Raw genomic sequence first — 20,723 nt, 5'->3', positions numbered from 1 at the left:
ACTTGCGGAACCCTGTCATAGCGATATTCCTCGTGCAGTCTATGGTTTAACGCCAATGCACCGCCTCTAGCGGAATCCACCTAACTTCCTCTTCGGATGAGTCTGGTAATTCCGGCTGGTATGGGGCCAGTGTGCCCACAATTGTCCATGCTAGCGTACCAAGAGCGCTAGAACGTTCACAGAGGAAAACCTGTTCGTAAGGTTGTCCACTCTAGACCCTCCTTATCAGGAGGAGGTGACAACGGGGCCGAAGGATCCCCGGAGTTTTTCTAGGCCGCCTGTGGCACTACCGAGTCCGGCTTAGAAAGTTCCTGTTAAGCACGCCGGTGCTGTATCTGGCGCCTTATACTTCTTCTCCAACGGAGGGATCACCAGCGATACAGAGGAGGGGTACTATCGGACCCTTACCTCTTCTGACTATAGGTAATGGATAACCCGTATTGACCTTACTGCCTTCTTGTAGGTTCTTTGAAGACGTACAAGAAGCAGGCCTGTTCTTGAGAGGTCATGGAGATATTAAAACGTTGAGCAGCTCTCCATACCACCTTAGAAGAGATTCCAGAAGTGGTGGAGTTCCTTCTTCGTCGATGAATCCGTCGACGAGGTTGCCGTCATAGACTATGCCATCGTAGACGCGCAGTCATAGATGACCATACCCCCTTAAAAGAGATTACAGACTTGGTGGATTTCCTCCTTCGTTGACGAGTTCGTCGACAAGATCTCCGTCAGAGTATGCCGTCGTAGACGAGCAGTCATAGATGAGGCCGTCGTAGACTACTCGTAGACAAGGCCGTCGACGCCGTCGTAGACTAGCCTTCGTAGCTGAGTCCGTCGTAGATGAGGTCATCATAGACTAGACTATCCTAGACGAGGCTATCGTAGACGAGTCCCTCGTAGACTAGGCCATCGTAGACGAGGCCCACGTAGACGAGGCCCGCGTAGATGAGGCCATCTTAGGCTAGGCCATCTTAGAGAAGGCCCTGGTCGACCAGACAGGCTGTCATAGACGATGTCGTCAATGACTATGCCGCCGTAGACGAGTCCTCGAAGATGAGCCTACGTAGATGAGGCTATCGTCGATACCGTAGACAGGGCGTCGTAGGCGAGCAGTCGACTCCTTAGACTAGCCCTTGTCGACGAGGCCGTCATAGACTAGGCCGTCGTAGACTAGGACATCGTAGACTAGGCCATCGAGCACTAGGCCTTCGTAGACGACTAGGCCATCGATCATTAGGCCTCCCTAGAGTAGGCCAGTAGACTAGGCCATCGTAGACTATAGAGTAGGCCATTGTAGACTAGGTCCTCGTAGACTAGGCCCTGTAGACTAGGCCCTGTAGACGCTGTAGACAGGCCGCCGTAGACAGGCTGCCGTAGACAGGCTGTCAGACGCGCCCACGAAAATGCGCCTTCGTAGATGAGGCCATCATCGTAGATGAGGCCATCATCGAAACCGTAGACAGGCCGTAGACATGCCGAGTAGTCTTCGTAGATGAAGCCATCATTGATACCGTAGACAGGCCTTCGTTCCGAGAGGCTGTCGCCGATGGTTGCGTCGCCGACGTCGATGGTCTCGTCGTCGACGGCGACGGTCTTGACGTCGACGGTCTCGTCGTCGACGGCGACGGTCTTGACGTCGACGGTCTCGACGTCAACGGTCTCGTCGTCGACGGCCCTCGCCGGCCCTCGCCGTCGTCGGCCCTCGCCGTCGTCGGCCCTCGCCGTCGACGGCCCTCGCCGTCGTCGACGGTACTCGTCGTCGACAGTCCTCGCCGTCGTCGACGGTCCTCGCCGTCTCCGTCGACGTCTATGGTCTCGTCGTCGACGACGTCGTCGTCTACGCTCTCATTGCAATGATGATGGTTTTGACATCGATGGCTTCTTAGGCTGTACCTCAGGAGGTATAGACGACGCCTTTCTGAACGATCCTATGACCAGAGGAGAGGATATAGACGGTTCATACGTCGTCTATTTTGTCCGATATTTCTCCAAAGCAAGTCCTTTACTCTCCTTTCCCACAGAGTGGGGAGATCCTTGAAGGACTGCGCCCGGAAGACCCCTGAGCGGTCTTTTTTGGGGCCTTCTCAGGATGGTACCCTGAGGAATGAGTCTGAGGAGATTCTCTATTGAGGTCTCCTGGACTTTGAGGGCAACACCTCATCGCAGTAACTGGAGAAAATAAATAACCTCCTTTCTGGCCTTAACCATATTAACAGCCTCTGTTCACGACCCTTCAAAAGTCACTTGAAAAAGCAACATACCTTGTAGCCTTTGGTCTGTGAGTGTGAGGAACCGAGCAGAGCCACCTCTTGGAACAAGAAGTGCAGGCTCCAAACAGAATTCTTCCGTTCTTTCCCTTGTTAAACCGTCTTTAAAGAAAGTATTTGAAGATAAAGAATGTATTTTAAGATAATCCATAGTAGAAAAGCCAAATTAGGTGAAAACAACACAGAATCTGAGCAGAGCTCAGAGGAGACTCCCTTAGCACAACGTGCGGTAGAAAATCTGAGGGACTGAGGCTCCTCCCAGGAAGGCTCTAGAGGGAGGTCGGAGCTGATTGGCTGACTAGGAGAGTTTGGTCCTTTTTACATAAGGACTAAGAAAGGCTACTAAGGGGAGGCCCTTAGGCCTATTTTCTCTATGTATGTCTATAGGACATTACTTTTTTATGTACCGGAGGCTCCCGTCTCGACGACGGGGAATGATTCAGGCATGTGAATCCATGAAAGACACCCCTAATACTGGATAAGTATCAAAATACAACGTGCAGACACTACATTTTTATCTTAAAAAATCACCTATTTTGGCCGTGTGGGTAGCTGCAGTACTTGGGCCCGAAGTCAGACAAAGTATTCTACAAAACTGAAACACTTCTGAAAACTAGGCACCCAGAGGAGTCCTGGGTGGCGTGACTTTTCTAGATCCCATTACATGTTTCTTACCTAGAATGCTCTGCTAACCTCAAACAATTGATAAAATCAAAATTATCCTCACATTTATGCTAGGGAAAGGTCCGGAATCTGTGGGGAGGTACAACATTCTTACCAACTAGTGTTCCCACATTTCTCCTGATTAAAACTGTACCAGACATCTGTTGGTGGGTTTATAGCCCACTACAAGAATGGATGGAAACTGTGACCATATAAAGGCAGTGTGGTCTTTGCATGATCCCCATTTGGTCCATTGTCTGACATAAATTGGCTCAGCCACACAAGCAGAGTACCATTTTTATCTGGAAAAGTGTGAAAATGTTGGGTGGTTAGAACCCCCCCACAGATTCCGGAACTTAACTTTTCCTTATTTAACATTCACTGCATGGCAGCATAAATGAATGAATGTGTGGCATAGAGTAGACAAAACAACCATACCACCCACAGCAAAAACATTTTATTTGCTAAGTACAAGACTCTGTGTGCATGGAATAATATGGATAGGCTTGTTATGTATTAATTGGCTGCCACTATGCGCCTTCTTTTATATGCTACAATAACCAGGCATGCTTGAAAGAACTAGCTAGCTGGGTCGCTGCTCTCTTTGCAGGATCCTGCATTGTTCTCACAATCACGAAACAAGCTAGAACGTAAAGGAACTATTCTTAAAGGCCACAGGCAACAGCGGTCGCCTTTTCTTCTAAATATACTATAAGTTAAAGAAAAAAATCGGTGTGGTTTGTGTTTAGAAATCACAAAAAGAGAGACCCTTGGTGAAGCTTACTATTAATGACAGTAATTCAAACACACTCCATTCATACTGGTGTCAATAAGATCAAAATACCCCTGATACATATACAAATTTAAAATCAAAAAGAATTTACAGGAGAAACTAAAGTTCCGGTACAAATGTATTGATACAAATAAATAAAAACACTGTGTTAAAATTATACCTATACATACATAAACTACTTAATCAGTAAAACAAATTATTGTTCATCAGAGACAAAAAAAGTGCATCATGTACGAAAACATCAAGAACTATTAATCCGATTAGAATCTAAAACTGTCTCATTAGTGTCAAATGATGGCACTATGATGGTTCCTCAGATTTAAATCAAAATAATGGGCGTCGACGCATTTCGGTGTTATCACTTGATGAGTACCACCTTTTTCAAGACGAAAGTAGTGTTGTCTCTTATTCAAATCAAGAACTTTAGAAATAGATAATAGTGGAATGACTGGAGAATCATCCAAGTCTTCACTATAATATTTTTCAAAGGGCTGAATTTAATGATTTGAAAAGATAAAACCGTGTTCTTCTTTTCTGCAAAACTGCTGAAAACCGGTCACTTGGTTTATGCCACGACTCTCTAGATACAAGCCCAACACTATGTGCAAGTAGTTTATATTGACTCTGCATGAAAAACTCAGCTCAGTTTCAGCGTAGCCCAATATTGCATTACAAACATGAAGCACTTTTTTGTCTCTGATGAACAATAATTTGTTTTACTGATTAAGTAGTTTATGTATGTATAGGTATGATTTTAACACAGTGTTTTTATTTATTTGTATCAATAAATCTGTACCGGAACTTTAGTTTCTCCTGTAAATACTTTTTGATTTTAAATTTGTTAATGTATCAGGGGTATTTTGATCTTATTGACACCAGTATGAGTGGAGTTACTGCCATTAATAGTAAGCTTCACCAATGGTCTCTCTCTTTTTGTGATTTCCATTGGTACCCGGTCCCTTGGTTGGTGGGTCACTCCCAAACACTTTTTATTTGGTTTGTGTTAAGAAAACATCTCGAAAGATCACCATAAGGAAAGCGTTTACATCCCTGCCTAGTCAAGAGATTGGGAGCCGCCACAATGGTTTGCTGTCTCTTTCACCTGCACATGTTTCATGAACCACAAAAGCCTGTTTCACATTATTCCCAATGAATGTATTACTTTACCAGACTTACTATTGTTTGATTAGCATGAAGCACATTCAAAAAGCTTTTTGCACACAAGGTTTAGTCACCTGATGAATTTGAGGAAGCTTGATCCTCTTCATTATCCCCATATCCTGTCATGGATATGGCCATCGCAATCGTGGAAGCAGCAATGGTAAGCATCTGACCAGGAAGCTCAACACCTAAAAAACAATAATAAATCAATACAAAAATCAGGTGCCTTGTCACAAGTGACCAAACATTTCACTTAGCTGAACTGGTGGCAAATTGTAATTTAGAAAAACATTAGTATTAGTTCTGACTGCTCTTATAACCATTGAACCCTAATGAAATCAGTACACAAGCATTCCAGGCACAAAACTATAATTAATTTGTTGTCATTTTGCAAAAAATTAAAAGCATATTTGTAGGAAGGGGATAGAAAAATGTTACATTTAACTAACGTACTACTTTTCAAAAGTACCATAGTCACTAAGAGGTTAACATGTAGAAATACACAGCTTCTGTTACATTTTCAAATTCACGCCTTAAACGGTTGGCCTCACCCACCATATGGAATACTAAAGCACTCTTTGAAGGTTATATTTGCAGCTCAAAGGTAACATGAAAATTGCATAGGGTAGCTTTCACTCCTTCAATGAAAATAAATAAAAATCAAGGGTTATGTAGGATCGTATTGAAGGCTTGGCTAACCGTTAAGAGATGGCTGGAGTTAGAGTACTTTTCCTTCTTCCTTCTCTCATATTCAAACTCAATGGGTGACACATTCCTATCACTTCTTCTGCTGCATTTGTTTAATCCGACCAATGTACAGACGGACAGTCTGTCCCAGTGTGCCATACCACTACTCAGCAGTGCTAAGCAATAGCAAAGTTTAGCTCAAGCAAGTTTAACTATTAGAACATTACAACTATCTGTAATCAGTCACCAATCAATTACAGAAGCTCATAAAAAGCTCAAATAATTTGCCAGTTTTCCACCAGTGTGAATGCCATATGTCCATGATTTTTCCTCTTGATTCAACAATAAACAAAAAAATGCACTCTAAAGCAGGCACACTGGATTAATGAAAACAAGCTTACGAAAAGGTAGCTCAAATCTTTGTACTTTTAATGTGAAATTACGCATGCTGGAAGCACTCTGGACATTTATTTTGATTTATATTTTGTACTTCCAATATACTTTGGAACAGAGGCTTGTCAATCAAAAGTAGTATTGGCATTCTGCAACCAGCTAGTCTCTGCATACTAAACTCACTTACCTGAAATAACTATCAAATTGTACTCCCTTTCACACAAATCTAATGTGAGCTGTATTATCCTGACCGTGCTAAAATACAGCGCGTCATAGTCCTAAACTACAGTTCAACTGCTTGCTGTTTATCCCAGTCTTCTGAAGAGTTGACAAAAGCAACCAATAGTCAGTGAAGCATAGACCTTGAAGCCCAAAGCAAACTTTTGGTTCCCAAAAAAGATCGTCCTTAATGCAATGAGATATAAAATAGTAAGTAAGTAAGTTTATTTGCATGATGAATTAAAACCTTTGCAATAATATATACAGTTAAAAACCACAAGCGTCTGTGCGAAAAGACAATAGTACTCAATTCCAGAGCAAGAATGCGGATTAAAATCGCATTATACCTTGAGGTCAAACTTGCAAGGTTAAAAAACAAAAGTGCAATTCAGTAACCAGTAGAGTCAATATAAAACAGCTGCTAAACAAAAACTTAAATAACTCCCAGAGAGCCCCTAAACCTATCCCTGCCCTAGGATGACAAAAAATGAAGGGTCAGAAACATTTTACATACAGTAAAAGAGATGTAAAAGAAATTAACAAAATACATTGTCTCCAGAAATATTACAGTTCTGACCTGACTTCAGTTCTCAGCGAGTTCATGTGAAGGGCTTCATACTTCGTGGAGTTGAAGCGCCTTCAGGGTATGGTCCCACCTGCAACGCTGGAGCCAATGAACACGGAGATATTTACACAAGGGACGGAAGCGCTTCCGCTGCCCCCCTCCCCCACACACAGTATCTAATGCAGTCAGTGAGCACTACACGCTGATCTTATTAGAGGTTGCCGGACATGCTGGAAGCTATTTGTGTCCAGCACGTCAAAGAAGAAAGGTACGTTTCTCCTAGGGGGAGGGGGTTGTAACAAAGAGGCATCGGGGAAAGGAAAGGGTTTTCCTTTCCTAAAATGTATCTTTGGAGTATTCCTGCTGCACTGTTGCGCATGGGGCCGCAATCTTGCAGCAGGAATGCCCACCAGACACCAGGGATTTGTTGGTGTGCAAATTTCTAAAATGTCGGGGAGCAGCCCCTTGAGGAACGGTTTCCGGCCCCCTTGGGGGCAGATCTGATTATATTTATTAGGTCTTTACCCACTAGGCCACCAGGGATTATTTTATTCTTTTTGATGTTGGGGAGCGGCCCCTTGGGCAAGGGTCGCTCCCCTTTAGGGTGGTGAATAGTCTGGCTGTTTCAGCCCCTTGGGGGCTGATTGGCCTTTTGCTTTTAGGCCCATCTGCTCCCAAGGAGGGCAGAAGCCACCGAACACCAGGCATTTTTATGTCGGCCAATATTTTTGTTCTGAGGAGCGACCCTTGGGCAAGGGTCACTCCCATTTAGGGGTAATTACGTTGGCTGTTTTGCCCCCCCCCCCCCGAGGGCAGATCGGCCCTATGCTTTTAGTTTCACCTGCCCCAAGGGGGCAGAAGCCACTAGACACCAGGGATGTTAGCTTGAACATGTTGTTGGGGAGTGGCCTCTTGGGTAAGGGTCACTCCCCTTTAGGTGGTGGTTATTTTAGCCAATTCTGCCCCCAAGGGGACCGATCGGCCTTGTGCTTTAGGGCCCATCCACTCCCAAGGGTGCCAGAAGCCACTGGACACCAGGGATATTATTTCTGGGCAATATTTTTGTTGTGGGAGCGGCCCGTTGGGTAAGGGTCGCTCCCCTTTAGGGGGTGATTAATTTGGCCATTTCTGTCTCTCTTGGTGGCAGATCGGCTTTATACTTTAAGGCCAACCTGCCCCAAGAAGGGCAGAAACCACTAGACACCAGGGATGTTGGTTTTACTAAGTTGTTGTTTTGGGGGTGCGCACGCAAGGGTCGCTCCTCTTTTGGGAGTGAATGTTCTGGGCATATTTTTAGGGCCATCTGCCCCCCAGCTTGGTTGGTGGATTGTGTGTGGATTGGTGCACAATTTGCATATATGACTGTAATGCTTTGTTTCTACTTTTAATTCTAGTGCAAAGCTTTTGATTCCGTTGATGTGATTCCTGTTTGCAGTTGCAGCAGTGGTTGATCTGCAGTTTGCGTAGTTGCATGTGTTTGGTAAGAGACATTTTCTTTTATTGTGTTTACTCCAAATGAGTATTATTGTCATGTATTAAATAATTTTTTGTAAGTGGTGTCTTAACAGTAGCATAATTAGCTTATGCTTTGAATGTGACTCTTTGGATGTGTGCACAATGTGTATTGTGTTCACTTATGTGTAATTTCATTTTATTTTTTAGTGGGATATTGTTGGTCCTTGCCGTGTCCGTAAAGAGTAGGTGGTGGTGAGTCTAGCTGTTTCTGGCAAGTGAGTGGTATTGTTTTTGAGTATATAGGTCTTTGCAATAAAGCCACATTTTTTCATTACTTATTTTACAAAGAGTTTGTTGTTGTTGACTTGTTTGTCAAGTTACGTTTATTAGTAAGGATTATGGCTAGCCACCGGACAACTGCTCAGCAGGTTGCTGGTATGCCTTTTAAATCTACCTCTGACCAGGATTATGAGACTGACGGTGCATCTGAGGCAAAGGATAAAATGCAAGATTCTGGCAGTGAATTTTCTGTCCACGAGGAATCATTGGCTGATGAAGCTACTCTCAGTGCGGATGAAGCTACTCTCAGTGCAGATGAAGTGCCTGTTTTAGAGGAGGACAATGATGTGGTGATCGCAAGAGGCATCTGGATTGCAGCCTGGGGCTGCAAGGCTTACCATTGGAAGTGCTAGACTCCAAACAAGGTGCAGCCGGTGTTGCCTGCCTCAAGTGGGGTTGCAGGGTGTAGAGTGAATTTGGATTTTGTTTTGTCTATACATTTTTGTTGTTGTTTATGGACGATGTATTTTTGGCTGATATTGTTGAGCAGACTATTTTGTATGCTGAACAGTATTTGAGGGACAACAGTGCCAGACTTAGTCCCCGCTCTAGAGCTATTCAGTGAACTCCCACAAATCTGAAAGAGATGAAGAAGTTTTTGGGTTTAACTTTTTTGACAGTCTTGATAAGGAAGCTGTCCCAGTCTTCATATTGGTCTACCAGTCCCTTGATGGCAACAGCCATATTTCCTGCACTTAAGAGTTGTGATCGGTATTTACTTTTGCTTCGGATGCTGCATTTTTTTTTTATAATGCTTCAGCGTTGCCATAAGATAACCCTGATTGTGACCGACTTTTTAAGATTTGGCCTGTCCTTTGACCACCTTGTAGATCAATTTTCAGAGTTCCATGATCCAGGAAAAGAAATAGCTGTTGATGAGTATTTGGTCATATCCAATGGACCATTTGGTTTGTAGGCACCACATTCCTAGCAAGAGGGTATGTTATGGAATTAAGATGTATATGTTGTCTGAGAGCAGGACAGGATATGTCTATAATTTCCAGGTGGACACTGGTAGGGATTCCACTATTGACCCTCCTGGCTGTCCTTCCACTTTTGGAGTTAGTGATAAAACTGTGTGGGAACTTGGTAGAGCAACCAAAAAAGAAAGGGAGGTCCCCGTACTTTATCCAATCTGGGACAGATGGGGAAATGGCACAAAAAAAGTAGAGGTGTGTCCCAATCTAAGAACGAGCACTAAGTTGTGCTAATAAGAAATATAGATCACAATCTAGTAACAGCTACACTATAGGGAAAGGATGCTCAATGCCACATGTAAGAGCGTGCTCAATACAATTTTTACATAAGTCACAACAGCAATCACAGGACTATACGTGTCATTTCCAATCTTTAAATAGGATTTATTTTATACAGTAGTCACACAAATTCGTTTAAAATTGGATAAACTCCAAACATATTAAAAACATAAAAAAACAATTTATACATTCACATATCAGCAAAAAATATTTGGTTTTGAGATGGTTGTCGACGCAGCGTTTCAGTTTCCTTAGATTAAAACACCTTCTTCAGGACAGTTCTCAACTTAAATCTTTTGATCAGGGAGGTAACTTCTGTAGTCTATAAGAGCCCAAATGAGGATAATGGAATTCTGATCTTCGCTAGGTCGTTAAATTAACCTCTCTTAGTGGAGCGAACGTAAAGGGTGACCAGAGGAGCCACAATAGGGTGTCTTAGTCTTCCAGGTATATGCCGGGTGAGGAGCCTGCCCAGAAGCGTAATTATATAGGCAGCATGAAGTTTTTAAGGGGATTATCCTCCCTTATGTGTTGTTCCAAGTATAACACAATCTGTCTTAGTAACTTTGGCCTCCCTGCTCCTGCTGGATACACACCGCAATTCTCCCTCTCGATTTCGAATGATAAAGGGAACTTGGTAGAGGACTTTTTAACTAAGGTCACATTTTGTTCCTAGATAACTTCTACACAGCTGTGCAGTTGTTTAGGGAATCATTCAAAGTGGGCAAAGTTGCTTGTGGCACTACCTGCTCTAACCGTAAAGGTTACCCAAAAGAGCTTGTTTAGAAAAAGCTTGAGAGGGGACAGTGCAGTGCCTTACATAGTGATGAACTGCTAGCTGTGAAATTTGTGGAAAAAATGGATGTCCACATGCTGACTAATAACCATGATGAAAGTACTTCACCTGTGACTGTTTGGAGTCAGGTTGCTGAAGTGAGAAAATCTGTGTACATTGCAGACTACCATAAGCACATGGTTGGTGTGGATGTTGTAGATCAGAGGTTGGAGCCTTACACTGCTATTCGTAAGGCTTACATTTGGTATAAAAAGTTGCCCATCCAGCTCTTCAACGTACACACTTTTAATGCTTTTGTTGTATTCAAGGTTTGTTCTCCAGAGTCAAGGATGACTTTTGTTCCGTTTCAGGAGTCTATGATAGGCAGCCTTGTTGTAGTGGAACAGGAGTGGTGGAGGATGTGGCTAGACTGAAAGATCATCAAAAATGCAGACTAGGGGTCGCTGTTCCTAAAAAGGGGAAGAGGAAGGAGAATTTTCTGAAAGCTGGACAGATCGTGAGGAGCAGTCAATGAGACCGTTTCATGTTACTCTCACACATCCCGAGGGATGTCATGCTCCATCATAGCAAACACAAGGAGATGATAGATGGAGTGCTGAAACTTTTCAGACACTCACCCCCATCACAGATCTGGGATGAATCCATCATGGTTCTTTAGCTCAATTCGCCACCCCAGATTGGACCCAGCCATATGCAAATCAGTCTTGACCCTGTGCCTCTTGGAACACTCCAGCCCGAATAGCCAGGCCAGGTTCTCCCTGGACCGGAAACACGCATCCTGGGACTGGTTTCAGCGTTTGTTAGACCTGGCACCATTGGCGTGGGTCTCCATTTCATTTTTGCTGTTGCCTCATGTGTTTTTGCTGGTGTTAGATGCTTTGGGCACTGTGCCACTGCTGTCCAGTGCCACAGTGTGGGTGCTCCCCACTGTAAATTGATGTATTGATTAGTGGTTCCATGATTGGATGTTTGGTTTACTTGTCAGACCCTAGTACAGTGCACTGAGTGTGCCCAGGGCGTGTAATTCCAAATGCTAAGGTTTGCCATTGCAGAGCCTGCGTGCAGTCTGGTACTGTCATGCTGACTGGGCAAGTGCACTCACTTGCCAGTCCCTAAACCTTACCTTTTCTTCATATCAGTCAGGTAGGCCCAAGGGCAGGGTGCATTGTAAGTATAATGTTGGACGGGGCGGGGGGGGGCGCTAGACTGCGCACGGCAAGATGGCTGCACTTGAGTGAGGCTCTGCCCGGCTAAGCCACAGTCTGTGCATTATCCTTTTAAAATCCTGGTCATCTGCAGTCCTGGGAGGTCGATTCTAATGAGGGAGAGTGTCCTGTTTGCATTGCTGGGCTTACGACGCTGATTGCTGCCTGCATTCGAATACACGCAGCTGGATGCCTGAGTGGCGCGCAATGGCGGAGGGGCTGTGATAATGGAGGCCTGCTGATTCTGCGGCGGAGCACCGGAGGTGCGCTTGGTATCGGAGGCGAGATTACCGCTCCAGTCCTGGAAGTTGCTGGCTGTAACCTGAGGGGTGGAGGTAGTTGGCATGTGTTTCCCTGCCCTTGTTGCACCGGAGCGGCGCTCTGCTCCCCCGCAGGAGTTGAAAGAGGAGCGGTAGATCCTTGCTGGGCGGCGGCGACTGGGCCCCGGGTGCCGGTAGCGGTGAGTGTGACGCGGCTGGCGCTGGGCTAGCGCTCGCGGAGGCGGGGGTGGCCCTGGTGTGTGTGGCGTCTGGTTCTCAACTGCTGGGCGCTGGGGCTCGTAGCTACTGTGGGCGAGGCTACGCGAGGTCGGGGACTGCGGAGCAGACTAGGCCCCGTGAATTGCTTGGGCGGTGATCCTGACCCACACAGGGTATACGAGGTGAGATTGCTGTTGGATGATTTTTTGAGCCGGTTGTTGCCACATAGAGGGACACCTGGGCCCTGAGATCCCCGAGACTGTGCACGCTGCCCTGATATAAAGCCCTCCTGATTTTAGACTGTTGCTGAAGCTGGCAAGGCCCTCCAGGCCTGCGCCTTGGGCAGTGCTGTTGCCACGAATTGAGGCGAGGTGTCCTTCCCTGCTTAAGCTGTGTGACGGATTTCGGCCTTTGAGGATTGGGAACATGTGCTTTCAGACACTAGACCTGGAGTTACCAAGGGTGCCTTAACGCTGAGTAACATCGCAGAGTAGCTGGCTGATTTCGCTCTAGGAGGGCCTTGCCAACCAGTGATGCGAGGGGGGTCACCTTGAGGCCTACACCCCTATGAGAGCGCATGCTGTCCTGACTGCTGTGTCGTGAGCAGGGAACATAAACATCGCACATATTACTGACTGACCTTGGTGGCCTCCCTGTAGTGCACTGGACACACGGTGGATTTTTGTGCGAGGACATTCTGGAGGGTGGCACCATGGGCAGGAATGAAAAATCACAAATGCGCCTCACGTTCGAGGCGCGTAAAACACCAAAACCCTCCCAAAAGGCTGCATCGGACTCAGAAGCGGAGGCCCCTGTGATAGGACAATCCACTCTGGAGACCACGCTCCTAGCAATGCAACGCAGTCTCCAGTCCATAGAAGGCACGATGGCGGCGGTGAACCATCGTTTAGATCATATGTCCTCCCAGCTCGAAAAACAAAATTCCGACATGGGAGAGGTTGAGCAGAGGGTGTCCGCTACTGAAGATGGTCTCAGTGAGGTTGCGGGGAAGGCCTTAAACATGGAGAAGGTCCTCACCCTCATACAAGCATAGAATGAGGATTTGGAGGCCCGCTCTCGGCAGAACAATATACGCATTATTGGGCTGCCAGAATCTACAAATGTGGGGAACATGGAGACCCACATTGAACGTTTAATCACGGAGATCTTTGGGACCACCCACCTGTCGCCTATGTTTGTTATTGAACACGCGCATCGCTCTTTGCCTGTCCCTGGTGCGCCCCTGCGCCCGCTAGGGTGCTAAATTATAGGGACCGCGATGCCATTCTGAGATTAGCCAGAGGGAAGGGGACTATTGAACATCAGGGGAACACTCTTACCTTTTTCCCGGACTTCACTATGGCAGTGCAGGCGGCTCGGAAGGAGTTTGGAGCCGTCAAGAAATTTCTGCAATCGGAAGGGGTCCCTTACGCAATGCTCTATCCAGCTCGCTTGCGGATAGGGCCAGATAATGCATCAAAAATCTTCACCACTCCAAAGGCAGCCATGGACTATGCGAAAAAGTTGAAGAAGAGACGACGCAAATCGCAAACGGCCACTGAGACTGAAGTAGTCGCTATAACCATTAGCTTATTCTAGAATGCGTTGTTGTGTGTGCGGTGGGATGGAGGGGTCTCCCTGAATGTTGAATTGTGTTTATTTTCACGTCACAGCTTGGATATAACGCTTTATTCCACAGGCAATGCAGTTGTATCAAGTATTATGTTGCTGACCTGGGTCTGCAGGCTCTACTGTGTAGACTAACCTTTGCTTTGGTATGAATGCGGTTGCTTAGCCACCTCCTATCTGCTAGGAGGACAGTAGCTCTCAACGCCCCTAATGGGAGTACCCCAGGTCTATGTGTTATTTTATATTTTGGGTTGGGGCTGTTCAGGGATGGGATAGCTTTGGCGAGTTGGGGTGCTGAAGTGGGTGTGGGGTTGTGAAGGTGGGTTGGGGCTGGTTGACGCGTGGTGGGGGGATGGTAAGGAGGATTTGTTGGGGCGGGCACTTATCCTGATTGGCAGCGCAAGTAGTTCCTCTGGCTCCGGGTCTTGCTCTGCTGTGGGCCTTTGTAAAGTGTTTGGCAGTAAAGGGTTGGGGAGGGGTTCTGGGGAAGTTCTTGACACATTGGTGAAGTTGGGGCGCGAGGAGGGGGTTGCTTGTAGTAGTTTATTTCAGTGTGGCTATGTGGCTTATTTGGACGGTAGATTACATGGTGCATCTTATGGAGTAACTTATGCTCTGTTCCATAGAATGATGTATTGGTTGATAGTTAATGGAGGGAGCTGGTAAACTTACTTGGCTCACATGGAATATCAGGGGATTAAACAACCAAAAGAAAACTAGGCAGGTGCTGGCATATCTGGACCATCATAATGTCCAGGTTGCACTCCTCCAGGAGACACATCTTACTGAACATGCAGCACTCTCAGTGGCCAAAAAATGGGCTGATGCACGTTTTGCATCTTCTTATTCATCGTATGCACGGGGTGTTATGGTGTTAATCAGAAAGAATGTTCCATTTGATGTTACGCATGAGGAGACCGATAAAGATGGCAGATATATCATGGTGCAAGGCAAGCTGTGTGGCACTTTGATTACTAATGTGAATGTATATGGTCCAAAGGTCGACGATCCATAATTTTATAAAATACTTTGGAACAAGGTTTACAAATTGCCGGCATCTGCAATCCTATGTGGGGGGATTTTAATGTGGTGCTGGATGCGAACATAGATCGGCATTCGGCGAGCAACGCTGCTGCAAAGAGGGCTGCACAGGCGGTGCGGGATGGAATGTGTGATCTGGGCCTTGTGGATGTTTGGAGGCTGCGGCACCCTGGAATGCGGGAGGGGACATGTTATTCTTACACTCATAACACCTGGTCCCGGCTCGATTTTTGGTTAGCTACTCACGATGTTACTGCCTGGGTCTCTCGGGTGTCTCACTTGCCCCGTACTTTGTCTGATCATGCGCCTGTTTTACTTGATCTGCAACTGCCCACTTAGGCCCCAGTGCCCTTTAGATGGAGGTTGCAGCCATCAGCCTTGCTTGACCCCGTTTTTAAAGAAGGTATACTGACGGCTATTGAGACTTACTTTGATACCAATGTAGGGTTGGTGCAGAGTGCAGGTACGCTTTGGGAGGCGTTTAAAGTGACTATTAGTGGGGGCTTGTATAAGCCTTCAGGCTGGCGTGCTTAAATCTTTGCGGGGATCCATGGAGAAATTAGAACGGGAGCTGACAGCTTTGGAGAGGCAGTTTGAGGAGACACAGGACGCGACCACTTTATCTGCCATACGGTTGCGGGTAACTAAATATAATGACTTGGCGCGGCGCTGTAAAGCCCAATATTATTGGGAAGGGGGGGGGGGGGGAAGACCGGGTCGCACGCTGGCTGAGAGGATAACTGAACCCTGGGCCAAATATTGTAATGTGCAGGGAATTAAAGCAGGGGATGTGTTAATATCAGACTCTGCTGGCATTGTTGAACAATTTGTCGAACATTACAAAGAGATCTATGATCGTCGGCGGACAGCCAGTGAGGATGAGGTTGCAGAGTATTTAGACAATGTGGTGTTGGTCTGGTTGTCTAAGGGACAACAAGATTTTTTGATGCATACATTGACTGCTGAGGAATTAACTGAGGCCATTTCTGCATTACCTAATGGTAAGGCTGTGGGAACTGACGGTCTTCCGTCTGAATTCTATAAAGCGTATGCAGATGTCCTACTCCCGCATCTGGCGGCCATGTTTTCTGAGGCGTTCGACCAGCAGCGTCTACCTGACTCCCTTAGAGAAGCATTGATAGTTGCGTTACTGAAACTGGGCAAGCAGCCGGACCGGTGTGAGTCCTACAGGCCGTTATCACTCATGAACACGGACGTCAACATTTTGGCTAAAGTGTTGGCGACACGGTTGCGGCTGTTGTTAAATGTAATGGTGCTTCCGGACCAATCGGGATTTGTTCCCACTCGCTCCACGGTGCATAATCTGCGGGCGCTTTTTGCTGTTATGCATTTGCTGAAACCTGATCTGCCGGCTGCTGCGGTGCTCTTAGACGCCGCCAAGGCATTCGATTCCATTGCCTGGCCCTATATGTTTTCTGTATTGCATCGGATGGGGGTGCCCTTTTTCTTTACCAATTGGATTAAACTACTTTACACTGATCCAATAGCCAGGGTGCGGATCAATGGGCATGTCTCAGAGGTGTTCCCGTTTCGGAGGGGCACCAGACAGGGCTGCCCCTTATCGCCCTTGATATTTGCCCTTGTGTTGGAGCCGCTTGCGTGTGTGTTAAGGCAGAGGCATGCTGCATCGGCTCTGAGGTTCTATCAAAGGCCTTTGGCAGTCTCCAAGTATGCCGATGACATGGTCCTGTATGTGAGCAAAATATTTGGAGCAGGTCATCAGGGAATACATACGCTTTGAATGGTATTCGGGGCTAGCTATTAATTGGGGGAAATCCGTAATCTTCTCACTTACTCAGTGTACAGTCCTGTTTGTCTTGAATTACGCTGGGAATGGGCTATAGACCCAGTGCAATACCTTGGCGTATGGATTCATAGTGATCCGCAGGAGGTTATCAGGGCCAACTATGGGGTGGCGATCTCCAAGCTCGAAGATCAAGTAGCCAGATGGATTCATTTACCTTTGACATTTGCAGATCGGGTCGCACTACTTAAAATGGTGGTGCTCCCCAAATTTTTATATTTATTTGTGAATGTCCCTCTTCATCGTACAAAGAATTTCTTTGGTACACTTTGCTCACTGCTGATTACGCTTGTGTGGGGAGGCAAGAAACCCCGTGTTAGTTGGGACACTTTGACTAAACCATATGCCATGGGTGGATTCTCGGTACCGGACATGTATTTATACTATCTCTGTGCACAAGCGCAGTTTGCCTATTACTGGCACAGTGCACCGCCATTCACGCCGCATATGGCGGTTGAAGCAGGCGCAGTACACCCCTTATCCTTGAAGGCCATGATAGCAAATGCTCACACAGTTTTTGAGAGGGGCGAAGTGGACACTGTTAGATGTACGACTAGTGCTTGGAAGGAGCTTGGGAGGCGGGCGCAACGGTTACCTCTGTACGCTCCAGCCATGCCGTTGCTGCATCACGATGCGATATCGGTTTCGAGTGAGGCTGGCGCACTTAAGGTACTGCGAACAGCTGGGATACACACCATGGTTGACGCCTTTGCGGGCGGGACATTTCTATCGCTGCAGGATTTCTTACAAAAAGGGGGAAATACAGGCATGTCCACATTTATATATGCTAGACTGAGATCGGCTATGCGCAGTCTGTATTCGGACTTCCCTAATGAGCCTCCTGAGTTGGGGGCTCTACAGTTGATGTATACCGCGCAAACCACAACTAAATTAGTTTTGAGGCTCTACATTGCGCCGCAACTTGATGAGGGTGTGGTCTCGAATACCTCCCGGGCGAAATGGGACGAATGCTTATTGCAACCATTGACTGACGAGGAGTGGGAAGAGTGCTGTTGTATGACGGGGAGTTTCGCTATAAATGGGAATTTCAGACTCCTTCATTAAAAGTATGTACACCAAATGTATTACACCCCTGTGCAATTAAATAAGTATGGGCTGCGAGAATTACATAATTGCAGGAAATGCGGGATGGACCATGCTGACTTTATACATTTAGCGTGGGTGTGTCCTAAGGTACAGGCATTTTGGGTAGCAGTGCTGGCAGTGGTGACTGAAATGACCGGGGCCCAAGTTCCGTGTGATGTGAGGGTTTGTCTGCTGGGGGTTGTGTCTGTGGTCCCGGCTGGAGTCCGGAAATTTGTGGTATTATCTCTGCAATTGGCTAAACGCAGGGTTGCTATTTGCTGGGATGGTCGACCTGCACCAACGGTGAGACAATGGTTACAGGACCTTGCGTACTGCCATGATCAATTAACTTGTTATGCAGAGGGGTTACGGAGCGCATCCTGACCTCGGGATGTATGGGGACCATATACTGCTTATCTGCTGACGCACCAGGTAACGGACTGATCATGTGGTATACGGTGGGCTGATGCCAGATGTGTGGATGCAATGTAATGATGTATCGCCTGACTTTTTCTCTCCCTGGTATGTGTTTTGTTTTTGTATACAAGATGTCATGGAGTCTGGTTAAGATGCACCTAATATTGAAGGAATGTGTAAAATACGATCTCTGTCCACATGTAGCTGCTGCGCTATGTATCTGTTTACCTCTTTGCAAACTGATAAATAAATAAAAAAATTAAAAAAAAAAAAGAGGTAGGATAAACCCTGATGTATGTGGCATGTCCTAATAGTGAATTACAGCCATTTTCGTTTTTCATTATTGCAAGGCTACCTGTTCTCCATAGGCCAGAATGAGCTGCTAGATTATTACATGTTTATAATCCTAACAGACTCAGAGAACATGGTAGAAATTAGAGCTCAGTATGCCTGGACTCAATCATAAAATACATCTTTTAGTGAAGTTTATTTTAATATTCTGTGTTTGCAAATACCATTTGCTTGCCTAACCATTTAAGCCTGCCTCTGCAAGGTTGTGTATTCCTTTGTCTGGTTTTGTGAGTGACAGGGCTGGGGGATTCCAAGAGACAGGCTGGGGCAGCCCGGTGGTGAATAGGGAGATCTGCATTGGGATGGGAGGGAGGAGTTGCACCTGGGACCTGAATAGGGCTGGGCCTTCCCTCTACAATACCGGCTCCACCCCCTGTCGTGCGTCTGATGTCTCTGCCCTGCACACTAAAAGAAGTGAAGGAAGACTGTCAAAAAAGTGCTCCAGGACTGTACTTGCCTTCCACAATGCTGGCTCCACCTCCTGTGGGGCGTCTGATGTTGCTGCCCTGCACTGTGAAAGGAAAGGAGAAGTCTGGTAAACAGAGTGCTTCAGAACTGGTTTGGACTGGGCACAGGCCCCTCTCCCCTCAGAGAACTAAGGGTTTTGGGGTATAAATGTTGGGACACTGATCCCAAGAAATTAGATCACTTCTGGACTTACAAGATGAAACCTCTGCTGAGGAGAGGAACCTGAAGACACTGAGGAGAGACTACACCAATTCGTACTTTTCTGACCGACGCGGTCACTGCTGCTGACTTCGAGTCCTGTGAACGCACAAGAGTTGGGCACCGCCTCGCACGCTTTGCGACGCACCGCCTAACTCGCACCACTGTCCGGACTGATCGACGCCAGCTCCCAAACTCCGGCTCTGTCGCCGCAACGCAAGCTGCAAGCATCGCAACGAAGCATCGTCTCGCCTGCAACGCAAGCCTTGGATCCACAGACTCGGTCAACGGCCCGCTGCCTGCACCGCATCGGGGGACAGCGCGTTCTGCAACGCTTCCTTTCTGCACCACGACGAACACCGGAACGGGCTCGCACATCCGTGCCGGCCGCCTCAAGTAAAAGGTACTGTGACTGAGTTTGTCGACATTTGAGTGGGCCCATACCGACGGGGTCCACTGGATTTGTTAGACTCTGTGTTCTTTCAGCAACGCTGTAGCCGGACAAGGCTACGGACTCGCACAGAACTTTGATTTAAGTCTTTTAACCAGAACTCTTGAAATCTAATAGTACTGTGGATTCTTTTTGTGGTTTATTGGTCTTGTGGTAACTCTATATAAAGCATACTTATTTTTTTATACAACCTTGTGTGGTGTCCATTTGTAGTGTTGTCACTGGGTTACTGTATGTGGTCACACATGCCTAACTTACAACGCCTCTGAAATAAGTCTTGACTGCTCGTGCCACGCTACCTAGAGGGTGAGCAGGGGTAATTTTTGGAGTGTAATCCCCTTGTCCTGACTAGAGGAGAGGGTCCCTGCTTGTCACAAGTATCTACCTGTGCCAACCAGAGACCCCCAATTCTAACAGTGTTACACCCCTCATCAGCCAGGCTAGCTAGAATCCAGTGGCAAAGTGATCAAGGGACCCATGTCTGGGCATAACCTGCCAACTTAGGGAGAACAAAGGAGATGATGGACGGAGTGCTGAAACTTTTCATAGGGCGGTTGCTCTTCGTCGGGCAGGTGCTGCAATGCCCTATGGGACCATCGAAGGGTCATTTTGGCAGAGATCTTCTGCCTTTTTTGCTTTTTGATGGGTGCAAGTAATATCTAAGTGGAGTGGTGTTGAGTGTGCTGGGAGTTAAAACTGATTGGGGATATAACCTACACCTTTAATACCTGGATTCCCCCGTCAGACTAAAAAACCTCATATGTTAGAGCTACAAATGGGGTAATGATGTACCCTAGTAGTCTGATGTTTGCATCATTAATAGTGTCAAACTCTGGTAAACATGTTTTGCGCCCCTAGTGGTAAAAAAGGATCTGCTGCACTTCACCAGGACAATAAATATGGAGGAATTTTCCTACCAAACACTTGTGTCAAAAGAAGTATCCTGAGGGCGGTACCTACTGTTCTTGACTGTCCACACTAA

The 20,723-nt window shown here is 46.6% G+C and overlaps 1 protein-coding gene across 3 annotated transcripts in view; it reads right to left on the bottom strand.

Moving 5' to 3' along the window:
• TMEM245 (transmembrane protein 245) overlaps window positions 1-20,723 on the bottom strand; it is an 894,766-nt gene that overhangs the window by 525,154 nt on the left and 348,889 nt on the right. For all 3 annotated transcript variants that reach the window (XM_078687734.1, XM_078687733.1, XM_078687735.1), the window contains exon 4: window positions 4,956-5,069. In XM_078687734.1, the coding sequence (XP_078543860.1) occupies window positions 4,956-5,069 (114 nt within the window). The remainder of the gene's footprint in view (window positions 1-4,955; window positions 5,070-20,723) is intronic.

This window comes from Lissotriton helveticus, chromosome 4_1 (assembly GCF_964261635.1).
Source record: "Lissotriton helveticus chromosome 4_1, aLisHel1.1, whole genome shotgun sequence".
Taxonomy (NCBI): domain Eukaryota; kingdom Metazoa; phylum Chordata; class Amphibia; order Caudata; family Salamandridae; genus Lissotriton; species Lissotriton helveticus.
The sequence above is the reverse complement of the archived record's forward strand: the minus strand, read 5'-3'. Positions and strand labels throughout refer to the sequence as shown.